The sequence below is a fragment of the Mycteria americana genome, chromosome 11, assembly GCF_035582795.1.
Source record: "Mycteria americana isolate JAX WOST 10 ecotype Jacksonville Zoo and Gardens chromosome 11, USCA_MyAme_1.0, whole genome shotgun sequence".
In the NCBI taxonomy this organism is placed as follows: domain Eukaryota; kingdom Metazoa; phylum Chordata; class Aves; order Ciconiiformes; family Ciconiidae; genus Mycteria; species Mycteria americana.
In genome coordinates, this window is record NC_134375.1 from 4,692,653 (window position 1) to 4,714,536 (window position 21,884).

The 21,884-nt window shown below is 37.5% G+C and overlaps 1 protein-coding gene across 1 annotated transcript in view; it reads right to left on the reverse strand.

The window, feature by feature from the left end:
* SLC6A11 (solute carrier family 6 member 11) overlaps nucleotides 1-21,884 on the reverse strand; it is a 109,163-nt gene that overhangs the window by 46,132 nt on the left and 41,147 nt on the right. The window contains exon 6 of the mRNA XM_075513644.1: nucleotides 10,522-10,656. Within this exon, the coding sequence (XP_075369759.1) occupies nucleotides 10,522-10,656 (135 nt within the window). The remainder of the gene's footprint in view (nucleotides 1-10,521; nucleotides 10,657-21,884) is intronic.

Here is a 21,884-nt window from a genome sequence, read left to right on the forward strand (position 1 = left end):
GTCTCAAAATATCCAGGAGAGTAAATTAGCCCCCATGTTATTTAGCCTCTGTCTCATTCACTTAAGCTGAGGTACCTGTCTCTGCTCTGGCTGTAAGACTGTGGTCATTCCAAGAGCTCTACAGAATAAGTGCAAAAAGGAATTTATAAGACTGATGCAAACGGTGGGTGACCGAACTACACTTCTAAAAATGCCCTTCCCTCTCCACTGATGAAAGAGGCAGCCATCTACAAAGTCAGGACCTTGCTTACACGTGCCAGTTACAGATGTAATGTTAAATATGACGACTCCAGACCACCTTATCCACTTTGTTGTGAAGATCAAGATAGAGAACAGATCATTTTAGTTTGTAATCCCTAATCATGTGCCACATTTTCTGCCTTCCTCCATAAGACAGTAACTCACTGAAGGCTAGTGCCCCAACTATACCTTTTTCAGTGCTTTAACTGCTGCAATCATTTTCCACCTATGTTCTGCTCACCTTCACAGACGGATAAACAAGTTCATTTAGACCTCCAGGCTGGGAAAGTACCAGCTTTCACTATACCTTTTTGTGAACATCCCTCAGACTCACCGTGTTGTTTTATTATTTTACACAGAGGGACTTAGAGTATTTTAAAAGCATGAGTTGTTTTTAGAGTGACAGGAACTGTATACCCAACTGGCAAATTTTAGTAAACAAGCCACTCAACATTCACTAAAATTCTGCTGTGAGCCTAGTCCTTTTTAAAGAGAGCTGGGCAATGAAAAACCTTTCATTTATGCCACAGAGCTGGCAGAAACTTAAAGTAAAACTGAGTTCAAGATTAAAAAAGCGCTAGAATAAAAAGATGCCATTTAGGAATTGTATTCAGGACCTGCACTTCTTGACACTAAGGGGGCTACTGAAAGTATTGGCATTGATCAAATGTTTTGCAGAAGAATGAAGATTCAGTTTAATTTACATTATTTGTAAATTTGTGTCAAAGAGTAAAAGCATTAGGTCAAAACCTGAAAAGTTGTTTTGAGAAGTCAAACGTTATTTCTCTATTTTTAAATGAAGCATTTGATTTTTAATTCCTAAACAAGATTTTGTTTCAAAATATAATAATAATAGTAACAAGAATAAAGGAAAACACCTCTTTAAAATAAAAACACTTTTAAAGCTCTGGTCTGTGTGAAACATTTTGTGTTTTTTCTGCTAAAGTATCAATATGTGAACACAGAACTTAGGTGCAAAATCACCAGGAACCAGATTCTGCCTCCCATTCTTTACAAATTCAGCTGCGCTTCCTTGATTCAAATGTTCTTGGAAAAGTTCACATGGGTTGACAATAAACAAACAAACTAAAGATCGGTGAACCCGCATCCCAAACTGCATCAACATCTGATGATTTCCTGCCAAGTTTGTAACAAATTTACTCAATGCAGTTTATTGCCTCTCTCTTTGTGACAGTCAGATGCTTTCTTTCCTTATCCTTATTTACAGTCCTAAATTGAAGTAGTAGTGTTTGGTTGGCACTGGTGTGACAAAACAGATGTTATTGCCTCTGTTCTCCAATGGCAAAAAAAGATATTCTTGCAGCCAGGATTCTGGTGCAAATGGTCACAGAATGCTCAGTTTATTTGAGCCTCAGCGTTTAAAGTAGCTGTCTATAAACATCCATATGGGAAAATATGTTAACATATGGAAATCTAAGACTGAACACAATTAAGGAAGATATGTTTAAAAATATTAATGACTTTGCAGGAATTCCCGTATTACAAAATTTTCTGGAATTTAACATTAGCACAGGAATAAAATTATTTCTTAAAAGACTCTTATTTCAGAGAAAAGAATATGAACTGTGTCCCCAAGTCACGTAATGCACCACAGCAGAATCTGAAGTTAAGGAAACATGTTGACTACTCCATCCTGTCATTTACCTTCATGGGCAATTTTGATGACACAACTTTAGTGTGAATATATGTGCGTGTGATCGCATATAAACATTTTATAAAGCATAAGGAAGAAACAATTATGCAATGCTAGGTAAAGCAGTCGACAATCAATCCAGCTTCAATGGCCTAAACAAAAACTACACTAATACAATGGAGTTACTTTATCCATAAGGAAGGAATAGTCAACAATTTAGCATAGACGTTCATAGCAGAGAGCATCAGAAAGTCATAGCTGCCAATACACACATCTCCTCATCTTTCCAATTTGCTCTCCTGGATCTGGATCCTTTCTGCGAGCTGCCTGGCAGCTGGTGACAGTTCATGATGGGAGAGGCAGCTTGTTTTCCCACATACATTAGGGCAGTGTGCCAGCAACTGTCATCAGTCACCTCCCACCTTCTTCTCCCAGCTTCCCTCTCCTTGCTTTCTATCACTTTTTTCTCCCTTTCGCACACTGCCCTTGCAAATAAATCACATATGTATGCACAAGTGTCATACAAACTATATGCTAGCAGATACAAAAAGCATGGTAGGAAGAGGGAAGAGCAGCAGTAAGGCACATGTACTTGGAAGATGCCTACAGAGCCCACAGCTCAATGCAGTCCCCAACTTCCTTATACCACCCTGGAGGAAGGCACCTTTTCTGTTCCTTTCTGCCTCCTTCTCATTTTGTATTTCCATTAGTTCAGAGAATACCTTCAGGGGAGAACTTCAGTACCAATCTCCTCGAGGCTCCTTCTGAGGAAAAAATGTCTGTGAACCCAACTCCATTTACTGTAAAAGCCTTAGGTAGAGACCTTTCCAGGCTCAGAGTCAAGCCCTGCAGCATGGCATCTCTCCAGTGGCAGTTTGTGGGTTGCACACAATACACTTTAGCCATTACTACTTTTCTGCAGATGTTTGCCCAACCTTCTTTTTGTTGGATTGTTTTGAGAATTCAACTGTTATTCCTGTTCTAGGATGAAAATAAAAAGAGTCTCAGAAACATCTGGGGGATTAGAATGCATTTTTTGTACAGGTCTTCAAAGAATAATCTTTAGGAGCACTCAATTTTTTAAACTGTAAATAACAGGTTTTCTGCAAGCTGCACATCATTCCACTAGTGTAGTAATCTTTTTTTCTTTTTTCTCTCATTCCTCTGGAATAACAGGATTAACAGGAATCCCGTTAGCAATTTTTAAAATAATTACATATTTCCAGTGCCTCTATTTATATGGCATCATATACCCACTTGTGACTGTCCCAGAAATAGTGTGGAATATTTATTTGCTTCACTTACTATCCTGACTGTGCACAAGGTCCCTTATTATTATCTCCTCATTACTATCTATATATCACTTAGTATTTTTTGTACCAATTTTTAATTTCATCTGAAACAAATGAATTTTTAACAACAGCTTTTCTCTTGCTAGGAGACTTGACTTCTACAGCAGCTGACAGGCTAGAGTCATTGATAGTATTCTTAATTCCTTCAATGTTCCTGAGAACGTTAACTAACTTATGCACAAAATGGCTCTTCAAGTTTATCTAGTATTTCTTTTCAGGTGCCATCATTGTAAACAGTGAAAAACCTCTCCCTGTTATGCCAACAGGTTGAGCTAATGTGTGGATCCTGTCTCCCTCCAGTGGCATATCGCACTAGCCATAAAGTCTAATATTAAAGTGCAATTAGAGTTTCCCTGAAACTCAGATGATGTCTCTCCATTGCCAAGGTTGCTAAGGGGTGGCAGGGATAGCTGGAAGAGCTTTCATGTGGACTAGAAGCCCCATGGAAATTATGAAATGACCCCATTCTTTCAACAAGTCTCTAACTGCCAAAATCTGCTCTTGCCTGCTCAACTTGCTGCTGCTTGTGTAGCAATAGCAAGAAATACAAGGAAAAACCATGGGGAGGAGGCAGCAAACTATTTTTTCAGGGCTTGAAATAACTCTCCAAAGCAATAACTGAGCTTCTGAAACCACATTTGCTACACAAAAATTAATAGTCACAATATTATGCTGTTGAAAAAAAGAGAGTAGTATATTGAGGCATAAAAAGGTATATGTCATGTTCACTCATATACACCAACAGTTTAGCAATGATGTATTCAATTTAGATTGGGTCTTTCCCACAGCATACTTAAATATACCTAAAATCTTTGCACAATGTAATGACTTGTGCGGTGAACAAATACTAAGCTGTTCCATGAATCGCAGAGAGTAATTTTTGTCATAGGAGAAGACCCTGAATGTCTTCAGCCCACGCCTTTTGAGATGTACGTGCCCAATCACTGTAGTGCAGAGTCACTGCGAGAGAGCAGTATGTATGTTCCTTTGAGCAGGGGAAATGAAATGTGCTCCCAGGCTTGCCTTCAGTCTTTCTTTGGGGAAAATGGGAATAGTATCCATCCCAGGAGTGATTTATGGCTTTGTTAAGCACCTCTGCCCTTTCAGCAAGAACACTGCATTACAGTAATTTGTTGGTCTTCCTATTCTTTAAAACCACATAAACAATCTGTAATGCAAAAGCCATAGTACCTAGTAAAATGAAATAGTTCCTCATTGTGGAGATTATAAACCGCATTGTAGGGCAAAATGTTTCTAAATATCATACCAGCCTATATCCTGTGCTTACCTTTACAATTTAAAGTCTCAGTAATTTGTAATGATGGTGTGAACAGCAGACTTTGAGAAGAATTAATACTTTTTCAAGTTCAAATTTAATAAGTTTGGGTAGGGAATTACTACTTAACAGCAACATAAGAGCCTCACAATCAGCAGCAATACCTTTTTTCCTTTCATAGAAAGAACAATTTGAAATTTAGTTTCCATATCAAATGAACAAAGACTGTTTGTTCAAAGATACATGCATAACGTGGGCATTGTAGATATAGATAGTAAATTCAGCTAAGGATTTTCATACCTATGGCCCTTGTACAAATTTCTGGCATTTCACTCTTTTTAAATTTACTGCAACTCACATGCGTGGGCATTGCAACTGCCTGGTTCAGAAAGTGAAAACCTGATGAAGCAAACAATACAGAGAATGGGAAGAAATCAGTAGGAAAAAGAAGAGTAAATTCCATAGCTGTTAACAGAACTGCGTGAGTGTGATGGGAACTGGACATCTTCCTCCCCTGTTTACTACTATTTTTTCCCCAGTTAATTGTTTTTTTTTTTTTTTTTTAAATGGCTGCAGGAACTCTTATAACAGTCAAAAATGCAGTAAAGTACTGAAGGTATTACTGAACTTAGTGGTATTAAAAGGCTGGTAAGATTTAGGACATGTGACCTGCCTCTGAACCCTTTCTCCAAGTGCTATGCTTAAAAACTAGGCTTACCATCCAGTATCGAATGCATCCTATGAAGTAAGTTTCTCATTAGACTGCAAGTTTCTCACTTGTCACATTCCAAACAAAAGCATCAAAAAATTCTCCAGCAATTAGATATCATTTTGTTGCCAACATATAAAAATTCCTAGGTCTCAATTTTAAGGATCAGTATGCTGAGGTAGATGCAGTACAGGCCTAAAACCCACTACTCCGGAATCTGTACAGTTTCTGAGCATGAAACCACCCAAAATGCAATCACAATTTCTTCTACTTTTTTTTTTTTTTTTTTTTAAGAAAACAGAGCCCTAACACTTCTGTTTAAATGCAACAGTTTCCTCCGCTTTCAAAGCTAGGAGAGAATTTCTATTTGAAAACATGGGTTTCATTCGGCCTCAAGGTGGCGATACAATTGTGATAGTTGCTTGCTTCCAAGGCTGCATGGAGTAAAATTGAATCAGTCTGGCTTATTTCTGCTGCTGCTGAGAAGAGAGTTCTTGGTAAAGGATCAGAGTGGCATTATTGCTGCAGCTCTTATCGCTAAAACAACTCTGCATTATTAAACATTGGAAATAAAAAGTTAAAGGAAGATAAATTCTCAAATGCTTTTCCAGTTTGGATTTTCAGAACGGGATTTAAGAAAATATTATTATCTCTACACCTATAGAGTATTCACAAATGTCTCACACACATATATATATTATACTTCGCCTAACTGGATAGCAATTGTTTACAGCTTTGGTAAATACCATCTTTTTTTAAAGCATAATTCTATGTATATGCTCAAACATACTAAGATGATGTTCAGGAAGGAGTGAATAACTAGCAAAATAAACTCATGCTAACGTGAAAATTAAGGAGTTTTTAATGAAAACTACAATTTTCAGGAAAAAAATTAACATGCATTTATTCGAAGTGATTTTCTACCAAAAAAAAAAAAGTGTTTTCCCTAAAACAGATATCCGATGTACTAAAATGTTCTCTTTCTCTGTAAACACACAGATCATGAAAACTTAGGCTAAGTGCCACACAGGGAAATACAGCAAGAAAGAAATTTGAGACAGGGGGCAACGTAAGGAAAAAAAGTCATCTTCGTACTGTAAGACTTACCTAGCGTAAGGCATTTTTCAGGTTAAGTTGATGCTTGCTGCGCATTCATGTTTTGGTACTTATTTTCAAGAAGGGCAAGAAGGAAGATCCAGTGAGCTATAAGGCAGTCGATCGAATTTCAGTGCCAGGGAAATTTATGAGAGAAGTCCTTCTGGAAGACATTTTCAAACTGGGTGGACTACCCATTGCAGGAGTACCCATAGAAAAACATCTGGAAGCTCTGCAGTCACGACTACCTAATAGTTGAACTCTCATAGCTCAGCTACTAGAGGTGAACTGTAGAAATGTTTCTGCCATCAGAAATTTTATTGCAACTTTAACACTTTCTCACTCCAAATTAAAAGTCAGAGAAATTTAAAATCAATCCTAACTATGATAGATCAGATTTTCCTTTGCCTTATATGTAATTTGCCCTGTCATTCATTTATCATGCTTAACATTCACATGAGAGTCTACCAGAGATAAAGTACAACCTGTATTCTTTCCACATAGAAATGTATTCTCATGTGCAATTCAGTCACAAAACCTAGATTAATTAAATTTGTTCAAGATTTTGGTAAGCACCAACTGTTTAGAGGAGAGTGCAATTCTGACTATGTTGACATGTTCCTCCCTACAGGTGCTATAATGAATATCTTCATTAAAACAATACATATTTTTTAATAAAAAAAAACAGTAACTCAGCCAGTTATTAGCATACAAGCATACAACAAACAAGGCGGCTTTATTTTTATTTTCCTCCTCATTTTAAGAATCCACTGCTACAGCAGGGTTTAAATCTACATGCGTGTGTTTTCCAGATCATTGACCATAATATTGCTCCTTGATCCATCAAACTGGTACGTCTGCTAGTCCCTAACCGATTTCACCTCTTCCATGCACAGATGTTTGGAAAATCCCATTATGAAGAACCAAATGTTTTCCCCAAAAAGGAGCAGTGAGTACCACACACAAGCACAATTACATATTAAGTGACTTAGATCTGTTGCAGGACAACCAGAACCATATTCTGAGTCAGACTTGCACACAAAAACCAAAACAATCCTATTAACTTTGTAAAATACTTCTTTTATGTGAGTTATAACTTGTGAAAGACCCCATATTTGAGCTATAAACAGCACCTGTATCTTCCAGATTGAGGCAAAGGGACATCTTTCAAGCCAATTTGAGCATGAAGGCTATAGAGACCTTACTGTTGATGAAACAAAGCATTTCTGAAGCTTAAGTATAGTACTCTACTATTATAATGAAAAGTGATTGGTATGAGCTCTACAGATACACAGGACAAAAGATGGCATTTTCAGACCAAGAGGATTCAGTCTGGTGAAAAGATAGAATATAAAAATTAAATAGAGAACACAGCACTTGAAAGCTAAGAGGAACTGAAAAGACAGATGAATAGCTGCTTAGAAAGCTATAACGAACCATGGAATGCAAATTACACAAAGACAAAAAGATTCAAGAACTTCAAACTAAAGTAAGCCTTGAAGAGAAACTTAATTTATTTAATCCACAGTAAACATAGTTGGCACTGTGGTTCAAATACTGCTCTCCTAATACAGACACAGTAGTCTCCCTGGAACATTATTTAAACAGACCTCCAACTGAAGAGGAAAACAACTTCTGCTAGTACACATGCATTATGCTTTGATATTGTGGAATAAATCCAAATAAACAAGAGTAAAGATGAAAACTGGAAGGACAAATGTCAAGGTTACTTTTGTCGTCCTATATTTGTTTCCTGGCAAAAATCTCTAAAACAAATTGAGAAGAGGCTTATGGAATGGTTTTAGTTGTGGTTTTTTTTTTTTTTTAAAATGCAAAAGTTTGTGCTTTTGAACATTAAATTCTATGTTTCTATAAAATGGAAAATGTCTATATATCTATCTTGTTATCATTAAAAGTTCCAATAAAGCTGAACTAATTCCATTTCACTTTTTTTTAATAAAACGAGTTGTGCCAAATTCTATTTTTAAGATTGAGAGGCAAAACTTCCTTTATTTCTTGAAAATTGACCAGAGATCCCACCCAGACTTCAGAAATCTTTCTTTGAAAATTGAATTTATTAGTCTTAAGAAAATATTTCAATTTCAATGAAACAACATTTTTTTCAACACAAAAATAATTCTCTAAAACCATTTCATCACACATACTACAGTTAAATTACCTGTATTAGTGTTCCACAATCTCTATTATGGTCCACTCTACTTCAGCTTCTTTCCTACAAAAAGCTGCTTAAAATACTAAGGCTGAAGTACGGCAACGCATCAGTTAAAGTCTCATTGAAACGGAGGAGAAAGTTGGCTTGTTGAAGCAATCCATTAAGCCTTCCCAAAAGACATTCTAGTATCAGCTGAGCTATATGTATGGGACAAACAGATACATGCACACGTGTCTTAAGTGCTTTGTACTTCACAGGCTGCTTAGACTAATATTATGTGCTTTGGAAATCGTCATGGCAACAATGTATTTCTTTACAAATGGAAACAGTACAGTAAATAGGCATATAAAAACCCCTTGTAGCTTGACAATAATGTTGCTTAAGCTTGCATGCCCTCCCTCAATAACAAACAGAAGCAAGGGTGTCAGCGGCATGTGAAAAATCCACAAGCGGGGCAAAATCCTGTTAACAGGCCTCTCACACACCGCTGGACAAGTGAAGGAATCAACATTTAAGCAGCAGGACTACCTCCTATTCATACGAGGTCAATAGACTTCACAGGTGGAGGAATCATCATGGTGTAGTACAAGAAAAGAGTACTCAGTGAACACTTTCTGTTAAGGCAGTGGGTAACTTTAGTTGTCAGAACCACACAGCACTAGTGAAACACTAGTTAAAACCAGACAAAATAAACAGATGCCAACCATGTTCTCAGTTAAGCATACCACAGTCAAATTTCTTGTCTCTTAAAATGAGGTAAGACGCATGGGGTTCACCTGAAATTGGACTGGCTTGCTATATGTACTACAGTCTGAGTCTTATGTGTTGCGAACAAGTAACTGGGAGCGTGTCAGAGAATCCTGTTGTTTTTCTCTGTTACTGTGCTAATTTCTCAGGTGAACTGAGGCCACCTCTAAGCAAGCTAGCTGTTGGAAAGCCGTAACACATCACTGACGTTCTAACACCACTTCCACAACTCTTCTTTCGCTTCCCATCTATGCTGACATCGAACGATGGAAACATTATTGAGTCCAAAAGTGGCAACATGATTAAAGTTTCATCTAGAATTTTCAATATTTTAAATGAACCTTTTTCTCTCTAGCTGGTTTTTTTGTAGAAATATTACTTGTTTAAAGTGAACTTTACATGAGTCAGTCATTTCAGACACTTCAAGGAAGTAATCTAAAGGGTGCCCTCTATTGTCTTTTACAAAAAAATACACATTTTCAGTAAGCAGAGGTTAAAAAAATTATGCTGACACATTTTCCATAAGCAGATGAAAACAATTAATTTTGACAAATATTCCCAAACTTCCTTTCTATCTCCACCTCAGGATCCATTTAATATTGTAATAGCCTTAGGAGTAACACTGTATAATGTCTTTTACGTTGGCAAACCAGATAAGTAAAATGCCGTCTGCAACCTGTCAGGTTTTGTAGAGCTTGTGTCATTTTCCCTCTTTGACAGCAGACAAATGATATATAACAACTGTTTTATTGTACTCATCTGTCACTAAAAGAGTCACCTTAATCCAGTATTTCCATGTTCAACTCTACTCTGGAAACAATGAAAAAGACACAGTTCCTGGTTTGAGTACTTCATTCCTCCTTGATTGCATACAGAGACTTCTGCTTCAAAGACAACAATCATCCGAACGTTTAATTTCTCTACTAATCTTGACCAAGATGTAGATTTGGAATGAGCAAAGAACCATAAAAGGGATAAGTCTTAAAGTTGTTCCCGTTGAAACCAGCGGCAATGCTCTTGCCCCTCCCTCCATGGCAGAAGCAGCAACAGCAACTGAATGCTTCTGAAAATTCTGATTTATTAACCAAGGTACTTTTCTACTAAAAGAATAACATATTCCAACACATGTAAGCAGCGATGACTTTAAAGCCCTATCCACAATTCCAAGTCTAACAATGAATCCAGCAACCACCTGTATTCAAACTTTAAAATCAAGAAACTCTTGCAGTTTTTCCCAGTCAGAGAGGAAAATAAATACATGGACCATGGTCCTACCTGTGGGTCAGACAGTCGAGAAAGGTCAGGGTACAAGTAGAATTTTATCCCCTCGGAAGCACCTGGTAACGTTACTCCACGAATCAGAAGAATCATCAACATGATGTAGGGGAACGTGGCTGTTACATATACAACCTAGCAAGAAGCAGCAAACATTAGAAAAATATTTTCTTCCAACTGCAACAAAACCACCTTATTTCCACATCCATTTTGTTATTAGATAAAAAACAAATCCTTTTCTGGAGGAAAAGTGCTTTTGATGCCCTTGTTCATGCAGGTGAATTTTGTCCTCCGAACATATTCCTTTCTAAACTATTTATGTCTTGTAGGAAAGGTCAACACTTTTTTCTAGAGAGACTGGGAAGTTCTCTAAGTATATTATTTCCTCTCTCTCTGTGACAGGTGACCAGACACTGTACTATAGTGTACCTGTACACCGTACCACATACTATTCCAAACACAGATACAGGAAAATTGACTCACAATGGCAAGTAATTAATTGCATTATATATATATTCTATAACATATGCAATGAATTTTCAGTCACCTAGTCATTACTAAACTGTCATCTCTAAGACTGCTTTGCCTGAATGTCTATGTTTGAAGAATAAACATTTCATCAAGCCTAAAGGTTAAATGCTATGTATATCTCCTTGCAATTTGCTATAGTACCCTTATCACGCAAAGCACCTTCAGGCAAGATTTCTGAAGTGCTCAAGCCCAGCAATTTCTGTTTTCACATATATGGCCACGTTTTTTTCAGAAATCAGTTTGCTCTATGCATGGGGAGCAACTGGGCTTTTCTGGAAACCTGCAAGAAGTCACATTTTCCAAGGAAAAAATGAGCAGAATTGATCCCATTTTACAATCACAAACCTGAGAGCAGTATATAGATATTCAAACTTGGAGATGGATTAAATGATAAATTCCAAGTCACTATAAATATTTCCTTTAAATAATAACATACCTTGAACTTAACTCTCCATAATTCTCTATAGCCATTTCTGCCTGTGCAAAGTAGGTATAAAATATCCTAATATGCGATGGTACTCTTATACATATGCCTTGCACAAGTCAAAATTACTTAACAAGCTGCAAGAAAGGGGAAAATCATTTGGTGAAAAATATAACCTGTATAGCCCTCAAAAACACGCATTTTAAATTCAAAAGTTCATTACCTGTCTCATGGCTATGTAAATGAAAGAGACACATCAGAGAATGCACCCACGAAGGATTCTCAAACACATTTTCATGACTAATGAACTGAATTTTGATTTTCAGACCATGCTGAGTATTTAACCCCAAACACGAAATCATCTCATGTGTGCCTCAGCTGGTACGCTCAGAAATGGAGGAACTTAAAATCACATGGCAGATCTTCAAACATGTCCAGCTGCCCAAGACATTATTTACACACTTCACTCTCACTCACCTTACCAGGAGGTAAGCATCTATATATCTTTCAGGTGTCTTATCCCTTTCGAAAATACAAGCCATGATTTTCCCAGGAAATGGAGACAACCATTATATTCCTATAGGTCTCAGCAGCCTGAATTGATGAACTCATAGGTCAATAAAATGCAAAACGGAAATCTTTACCCCAGTGCTTACATTTTTTATCATTGACTATTAGTGGAAATGCAAACTGATATGACTGGCTGAGTTCAAATAGACCTTGTCTCAAAGAGACTGCTCTCCACATTTAGGTTTCAAATAAAAATGGATCATCAGTTAATGAGAAGAAAGAAACATGCACACAGAACGGACATGGTCCTGCTCTGAGTCATATTCGGTGGAAAGGACGGAGTAGCCAGCAACTTGTTTTCATGTTTCTGTGTTTAATTCTTTGCAAGCTATTTTTCTCTACTTCTTTTAAATCAATAGTTGCTTTTAATAGAGGATAGTCAGCAGACATATACATTTGATGACATGGAACATATTGCACCTGAATATCTGTTATAACATTAAAGAATAACATTTCATTGCATCATGCTTCATTAACTATACTGGTTTACAGCCTGCTGTCTTGTGCATCCTGCCACTGCCTTGAAATATTTTACATCAATAAACAGATTGCAATTTCGTAGAGGCAGATTTCTTCCCAGGTTCCTTTGGGTGTATTTCCTCACTCAGCTCCACCAACGAAGAGCTGAAACCACTCATCTCTATGCCCAAGAGAGGTCAGGTAGAGGTACCCTTGTACAGTAGTCTGTAATCCCACAGCAGCCATCCAGGCTTGAAGAGCTATACTTCACAGTTTTCCGTTTGCTTTTCCGAATGTCTTCCACAGCCCATCCACACGTACTAACATTATTGCAAGTACTAGAACCACAACCTCTAGCATACTTTATCATCATGAGGATAGTTGTGCCTCAGCTTTACAGGCATGAGAACTCTCCTTCCTTTCTGGTTACCATGAAGAAAGAGGATATAAATAGAGTGCAATTGGCTCAATATTTCTGGCAATAAATACTAATGCAGATATCCAGAACAATGAAAGAGATACCAAGGAAGCATGCATGGGAAAGATAACACCCTTCCTGAGCCAACTGACACTGTTGGCAATTTTTCGGTGTTAGTGCTCATACAGGTAACGAGGCTGCTAAAACTGCAAGCTTCTCTTGTACTGCAACAGGTATGTGTATTGTGTTCAGAGAGAGGAGAGAAGGCCACCACTTGTAGGTGGTGTTTGAGTCTGCCCCTATGTTGAGCCACTTAATTCCATTGCATCCAGTGCATCAGATGCTCATTTTCTCATGCTTCGAGAGCTCATGAGGTGAGGGAGGATGGGGAATTTTAGAAATCAAATGCCATTATTAGTATCATCATCACATCTGTAGGCATTAAAAGTTTCCTGAATTGTTTTCTTTTCTTTCAACACATCAAACCTCTCTGAATATAAATGTGAACACAACTGTTTCTAATTACACTGCATCCTGTTTTAATTGACTTTAATTGCTTGGTATGTTAATTTGCATTCCAATGCTCAAAATGCTTTTTTTAAACTCTTGTCAGAGCAATGCCAGTGTTTAAGCAGTTGGAAACAGAATAAAAATTTCTGGCATGCTAGTTTTTGCACCAAGTTCTCCTATTACAATATAACTGAAAGACAAATTTACAAAGATATTTAGACATACAAGTATGTGGAAAGGCACCTAGTGGGACACCTAACAGCTCTTAAGCATACTTAGGTGCCTAACTGAACATTAGGACCAAAGATCCTGAGAACAGATATTTCATTGACTGCCATGAACTTTAACTACCAAAGTAGCGGAAGTAAGTTAAGTACCAAGTACTGGAACTTCAAATACCAAAACCGTAAGAGACTTAGATGTCTGTATCACTCAAGGTTACTTAAAGATATCTGGGTATCTATGCAATGATTTCATGAGTAAGGCACCATAAAGATCTTGAGAACTGAACTAGCTGCCAGTTTACATCTTTTCATACCTAAGTATCTTTAAAGAGCAAATATGGTGCATAGGTTCAAATTTGGCTACTGGGACTGTTGAACTTTGTGTCCTAAATGAAAAGGTGCTTTTCTGAACATTCTGGCCACATCATGCCGCAGAGGTTCAAGGGAAGGTGACTTGGCTTGTGAGAAAATGTAGAAGAAATACATGATAAATCTCTTGAGAATAAGGAAGAAGCCCTGCATGCAATGAATTGAGCCACACACCCACAGAAATCTAAAAGCCTAAAAATAGATTTCTCTGGCTACAGCTACTACAGAACACACCAGCCTGATGTTCACACACTACCTCACAGCAGCTTCTTAGCAGGGCCAGTCATGAATAGGAAGTAGTGAACTTTAATCCTTTGCTTAGCTCTTGCTGTGAACTTAACTGAACTAGAATTCAATGGACAAAATATAACTTTCTGAAAGTAGGAAGTTGAGGGAATTATTTCCTGCAAGCTGTGATGTTTGAGCTTGTTTGCACTACAATGAACCAATTGCATTTCATAAATGGAATAAAAGTGTTTCATTTCACTTGATGCTTCAGAAAATTACTGGTTTGCTAATCCCCTTCCCCTGAAGTCTTCTATTGCTCCATTAGGCTATAAACACAAGTAGTATCAATGAAAGAATTGCCAGCAAGTTGCCTGAACTCAGTATTAGAAGAATCATATGGAAAATAAGACCTGACCCCATGCCCTGCTCATTCTTATCTTTCATTTAGTGTTTTCAGCCTATTGGCTAGTCATTTAGCCTATTTATTTAGTGGACACTGACCACAGAAAACTAGATTGATACTACTGACTTCCTTCCGAGTCAAGAGGAGACTCCTGAGCAAGCTTCACATCTCAGCGACATACAAGGTTTGTCTACACAGGACAAATAAAAGAAAATTATGCCCACACTGAAGTACATTCGTGTGTGGAGAAACAGCTTGGGAACCAAAATTTGACTGCCTGAGTGATGTGACAGGGAAAAGAGTAGTTTTTATCCTGCTTTACAGTGCTGATGCAGAAGGTCATATTAATACATATTATAAAAATATAATTATCTTACCACTGTCTGGCAGCTCTGGTGTCTTTGTAGAGACACCCAGGTATTACCAATTTGGGCATGAGTTCCATCAAAATAAAAAATTAAAAAAAAAAAAAAAAAAAAAAGAAAGTTCTACATGCCACAGCTAACCCAGCCATCCTGGCTCTACTAATATTTTTCCAGTTTCACAAATTCTAACTTCCTAGATGTTAACAGCAGATGATAACACTATGAAAGATTTTCTTTTTCAACCACCATGGTATACTATGAAATCTTCCATACAGCAGCATTGTTTGAAAAAGAGTCTTTTGCTGATATGACACTATAGCATCTATGGACATACAAATGACAACTGAAAAGAGATATTATCAACATTAATTTGATTTACAAGAGAAATAGTATAAAACAGTATAAAGGAATGACAGCTGATTCACAAGTTTTTAACCAGTATGTCAAAAGGGGGGGGGGGGATTTCTAGATCTGTCTACATTTTAAAGCTAAAATGCTTCTTTCATATGCAGAAAAAGAAACTAAACCAAAAACCCAACAAAATACCAGATGAGTGGATTTGTATGATGTATGATTGGGAGGGTGGGGGGGGAGACTGAATCAGCAAAATGGCTGATTTTTCTATTTTCTCTGTGTGTTTTATAGATTTATTCAGCATCATCTGCTGCTTATCCACAGAGGAAAATTTGCTCCAGAATAATCTTGTGAACCGCCCCTAACCAGGTTGCTTACAAACTGCAGAATTTCTTCTAAGCTACTAATGAATCATGTGCGAGTGCAGACAGCTTCACTTGGAGTAGAAAGAAGTTCAAAAACCAACAGGTAAGGAAATTTAATGAGATTTGAGAGCTGAGAAATAAGTATGAAAGAGGAAAAATTCACCAGGAATGCAAGATGAGCTAGAAAATGGGTGCCAGGAGAGGCCACTTAATGAAGGTATGCAAGAACCTTGTTAAATGCACAGTGACCACAGGAAGCAGAAGATTCTACATGACACAACAGCAGCAGAAAGGAATAAACACTTGAATACCACATCACACTGGGGTCATTGGCTGGGACACAGAAAAATCTCTATCTAGCAGAGCTGTGCAAGTCCTCATTTTTATCCATGTGGTGCTGAAGGCAATAAATAAATAAATAAAAGTCTGAGTCAAGCTGAAATAGTTTCCTTCACAATGAAATGAAAACTCAACTGCAAAATTCATTTCGAGTCAATAAAACAAAATTACATTCTATTCCATTTTGTTTTGGCATTCTTTTTACTGAATGGGTGGGAGATATCTCTCAACTGAAAAATGCTTTGGCTTGTTAAAGTCATTATTTATAAGATTCATTTCAATATTAAAATATGAGTGAAAAATGTTGTTTCCCATTTTTTTCAGCAAGAATTATTCTTTACATTGTGTCTGACTTTATGAACTTTTCAGTACTTCCCAAATTCTATTTCAACAACATATTCTGTGTTCAAAAAACTGCTTACTGTAGTCAAAAGTTCCAAAAGGAGGGGGAAAAAAGCACTGTGGAAGTTCTGACTCAGTGCTGAGGACCCTAGTGCTCTAATAGCCTCTACCAAGGCAATCCAGGAATACAGCTAGAATAGGAAAGCAGTGAAAAACTACCAAAGGCAGACAATATCAATGCACTGCAGCAGCTCACATTCCTGGCTGAAGTGAGTGAACAATTCACTTCGATGATGAGCTATTTCTCCCCATAAATATTCCTTAGGCAGCATCAAGTTTTCTAAATATGTGGTACTTGAAATTATTTCCCAGCTAATTACCACAGCTGGTTTTGTTTCCTGATTGCCCAGGACCATTGAAATCAAGATCTGTCTTATTTCTGCTAAAATTGCTCTTCGAGCTTGTTGGTTATTTTGATGGGGTCTACAGGCCTCATATTTAATTAAAAAAAAGAAAAAATGTACTGCCTAGATCAAATGCAAAGCTAGATTTCCATGTATTTGGGTAAAAATTCCCTAATTTAACAGATACTGCTGCCCCAAAAACATTCATTTGTTAGACTACCAAGAGAAACCAAACAGAAATAGTCATAAATACTGCCTGAGAGATTTCAAGACAAATATCTTGGAACATAGCTGTATCTACACTGCAGAACTGGTGCACTTCACACCGCACCCCAAGCAACACCCCAGTTCCTTGGTTACCCCTACTTCTCAACTCGGTGTTTGAATACAATGAGAGGGTGCAAAAGTCCCCACATCTCCTTCAGAAAGAAACCTTGCTATGTGAGTAGAAGGGAGTTTCAGTGATTCTGCAGAGACTGCCCAATTCATAGAACTGGAAAACACAGACTAAGAAGTGCTTCTTGGAACAGAATTTCCCCTCCATGCAGACATAATCAGTAAAGCCCCATCATGGGGACCAGAACACACAAAAGTGCCTATATAACATGTACAAGCAGTTAATTTTATTACATTATTTAAATCAATTATGTGAGCACCTGCATTTAAGCACTAAATAGTGGTAAATGCAGATAACCAGATTCTTTCTTGAACTGACCATCTGCACGCACAGCTTAATAATGACCTAATCACTGACAAAGAATGTGCCAACAGCTTCTAAAAAGATGGGACTGATCATAATAGATGGGCTGGATCCTGAGTGAATGTCTTTAAATCACAGTTCCATAAATATATGGAAGAAGAATCCATTCCAGTCTGGATAGGCCTTGGTCAAATTCATAGTAAAATTTGATTCAGGGAATCAAGAGAAGAGACTCACTTTACCTAGATTAAGGCTTATAGGAAACTATTTGCATGGTTACTCTAAGTTTACGCAGTCTACAAATTAACGCATAGGTCTACAGTAGTTTTTGGAGACCCTGCCCTGAAGCGTACAGAAAGATTCACTAGTGAATCCACACAATGCTACCCTTGCTGACCTGAGCAGGGACACAGCTTGAACTAAGAAGCCGTGAGACTGTTAGCCATACTGTTTCATCAATGCTACCACATTTTTTGCTGTCTAAGTGCTATAGGAGGAGAGCAGGAAGTCTTACTTCCTAAATACCTATAGTAATACAACTCAGAGACATCTGAGGAACTCAGTGCAATGACTTGCATCATCCCAGTGCTGCTGTTCCTCAGTCTCCAAAATTGTATTGTCGAAACTCAATATTCATCCTACACTTACCAACTGTCTGAGTGTCCTCAGAGGAGTTATGCTGATAAAAAAGTAAAGGATGCAACAATTCTAAACACTCATGTGCCTAAGAGTGTGCTATCCATTTGTTAGAAAGTGTGCTTATCACATTTTTAATGTATTAATACACTGCCAATGCAAAAATTCCAACAGTTGTAAAAACAGTATGCCCAAAATAATTCTGTGAAGCAAGGGGAGGTCTGCAGTGTAATTTCCATATGCAGAAAGTTGCAGAAAACCTTTAGCAGAATGAGCACTACAATTTTGCAAGCAGATACAGCTCTACCAGTGTAAATACAGAAGAAGCAATCCGATGATAAAATCAGGGTATTATTGTCCCTAGTAGCTATAGTGGGGTTTTTTTTTGTGGGGATTTTTGGTTTGTTTGTTTTTTTTGTTTTTGTTTGTTTGTTTGTTTGTTTTGGGGGGTGTAGGGTATTCTTTTTTTTACCCTGAAGAGGCTATTAATTTAAATTCATTATTTTATCTCCACCATAAATGGGCCAGCCTTGAACTAGAATGGCAAATGAACTAATGGTATCCTATAACTATAAATATCTAGAAAAATAATGTTAATTTATTGTTTTGGCTAACATTCAAGTGCACAAAGAGGAAGATGTGCCCTGTGATTGTGGGCAGGGAGAGGAGGACTGATAGGGAGGAAGTAAACTTCAGCATCTTGGCTAAGCTCATTACTGCAAGCAAAAGTGTTAATGTAGAGCTCCCATCAAGTAGGGAATTTGCAGAGCCACAAATATCTCAAAATCAAAGACTGCTATTTAATCAAGTAAAAGTCAACTTTAAAAATCAATCAGGAAGAATTTTAATTATAAATTAGAACTAATTAATCAACTGAGATTTTTTTTTTTATTTTGAAAAGGTCTTTAAAAAGTTCAAGCTTTTATAAACTAAAGCTGTTCCTTTTCAGAACCTTTCAGGATTTTCAGACTTCTGAATGCCATCTACTTTGCTTTCATACTCAACAAGCCAGATACTGATATTAGTTACATATGCACAGAAACCTGAATTTTCCTTAAAAGACGTTTCATATGGGATGACTATTCCTGATATAGGACAACCCCATTTCTATGAAAATAATTTACAGTGGTTCAGAACTATCCCGTAGTAGCACGTGAATTACCAGTTCTGTTACTGAATTTACACAGGCAGAAATGGGGGACTGATAAGGCACTAAATGAATTTGATTTCTTAGCTACTCTAAACATGTCTTCCAGCTCTCACTGAAGGCCCCAGTCAGTAGGTTCTGACGTATTCTAAAAATGTTTAACCTGTAAAGCAGATAAAGATGCAAGGACAGGAGACGATTTTCCTGTCACACAAAACTTTGTAAGATCTTAAATCTGCACTGGAATGAACTCTAAATTTTTGGCCAACTCATTCCTCCAATCCAGAGAACAGTAAAGGTTTGTTTGCCCTCTGACTGCGCGCGGGAGAACATGAAACTGGGTCTTCCAGATGAGTGTTGTCCTCATGTAATTACTAGCTGCTCTGAAGAATGACTGGTTTCAGTGAATCAACATTTTCCAGTGACATAGAACTTTACCAGAATATTCCTTATCATACCTCCAGCTTAGATTGCTTGCTTGTCCCGCTTGATTTTCCTCACTTGTCTTTAAAAAAACCTCAAACAAACAAAAAAAACAACACAGACTCCCCCACTCTCAAATGAGCACCACCACTAAGGAAAAAAAAGACGACTGCATGCAGCCTGGAAAGTGGATACAATGCTGTCTACCAAAAGGATTAGTAGGTGAGGTTTCCTAGCTAGAACTCCTCCTTCTTCAGGTAGCCACAAAAGGTAAAAGATGTGAGTCAGCAACTATCAATATAGCAATTAGAGTATACTATGCACAAAGGCCTTGACCTGGGAGGAGGTAAGAGGAGAATCAGGCACTGTAGCCAGCATATGAGAAGTCATCAAATAAATGCATGACTACATTCAAAATTTTAAATAATTGCAAATATTAAAATCATGAAACATCAATACAATAGGAACTAGGAATTTCCCTAGAACTTTGCACCAAAACTAGTTACATGAGCCCCTTTTTGATACATAGTCTATCTATCTTCCAAGCACTCAAGCAGATATGTTAGTGGCCACCTCTAAATGATTTATCAGTCAATTCTGCAGTTTTCTGAGACTACCACAGCGTTATTTAATCTTGTGCAGTAAATGCAGGGGGAAAAGTGATTTGTAAACAAGCAGGCAAAAAAGACATCCCTATAGCATACTCATATCTCCTCTTCCGATAATTTTTGTAGTCATGTATTGGACTAGATGACCTTTAAAGGTCCCTTCCAACCAAAACCATTCTATAATTCTACTGGGCAGTTCAGGACATTTATAGGATAATAAAAAGCTTATTGTTTATTATTGAAAAAGGTGTGTGTTTGTCTACCCACAGGATGATAGACAAATTTCTATCATCCACTGAGGAACAGAGGCCCTTATCACCATGGTGACAGCTGAGAGATGTATTCACCATAAAGCATTTGCAATACTCGTGCATTAAGTATAATAATTATAACAGAAATATAATAAATAGCCTTACCACCTAAACTAATAAGTATCCTTATCATCCAGACCCTAATTTTTCACATTTCCATTCCCTATGGCTACTACATCTATCATAATGCAGTTAGTCACATCTTTATTTTACTTAAAGGCTTATTGCACCGTAACTTCCCTACTAAACAGCCTCTAAATCTAGCCCCTAAATCACCTCAAGGCTGACTTGTAGGGCACTGCTCTGACAGCATGCTGCAATTTAGTTGTGGTTTTGAGCTGAGTTTCAGTCTGAGCAGAGGAGGTGACGCGATGCATAGGAAAAATGAGAGGAATCGCACAATAAAGATGTTGGGCTGGAAGACAGTGTGACTTGAGAGTACGTTACTGCCACAGATTTATTTTTCTATCTTAGGCAAATGCTTTGATCTCTCTGCTCTCCCTTCATCCCTTCAGTTCAACAGAGATCTCTGACTGTCTGTTACGCAGATGTAAAGGCAAGCTCTTTGGGGAATAGAGGCATCTCACTGTGTTCATCCAAGACTTGGTACATGGAGATTCTAACCTCAGTAAGGCACTCCAGGAACAAGTGACATACAAAATAAACCACAAAAATACTTACTGACCTGAACTACAGTTAGTTATCTCGGATAGCAACGAACACATTTTATACCCACAGGAAATAACTGAAAGAAGTTTTTATTACAGTTAATTCTTTGTGTCAGACTGTTATAGCAGTGCCTTATGCTTTCTACATATGACACAATCAAGCTTATACAGGATGTTTTGAGGGTTTTTTTCTTTTCTTTTTTAACCACACAATTTTTTCAACTGCCCAGCAGAAGTGAATAGCAGGTGCATGGCAGCCAACTCACTTCTCGGGGATGTGTTTTAGTTACCAACATAGCACCAGCAGCTGCCTGAAGCTGCCTTTGTTGCTCATGTAGCAATTTATTTCATTAAGCTTTCCCATTCTTAAGACTGAGTTTGGATTCGCTCCATGTTAGTTGACACTGGGGTGGTATACAGAATTAAAGTTTGTAAATCTCACAAGAACAGCCTTGTAAACAAAACTGCTACTACAAAGACATCTTTACATCGTAGATAAAGCCAAAAATCTGGCCTATACTGACTGCAGAAACTAAAGAGACTGCCTTCCCACCGGCAGGAATTT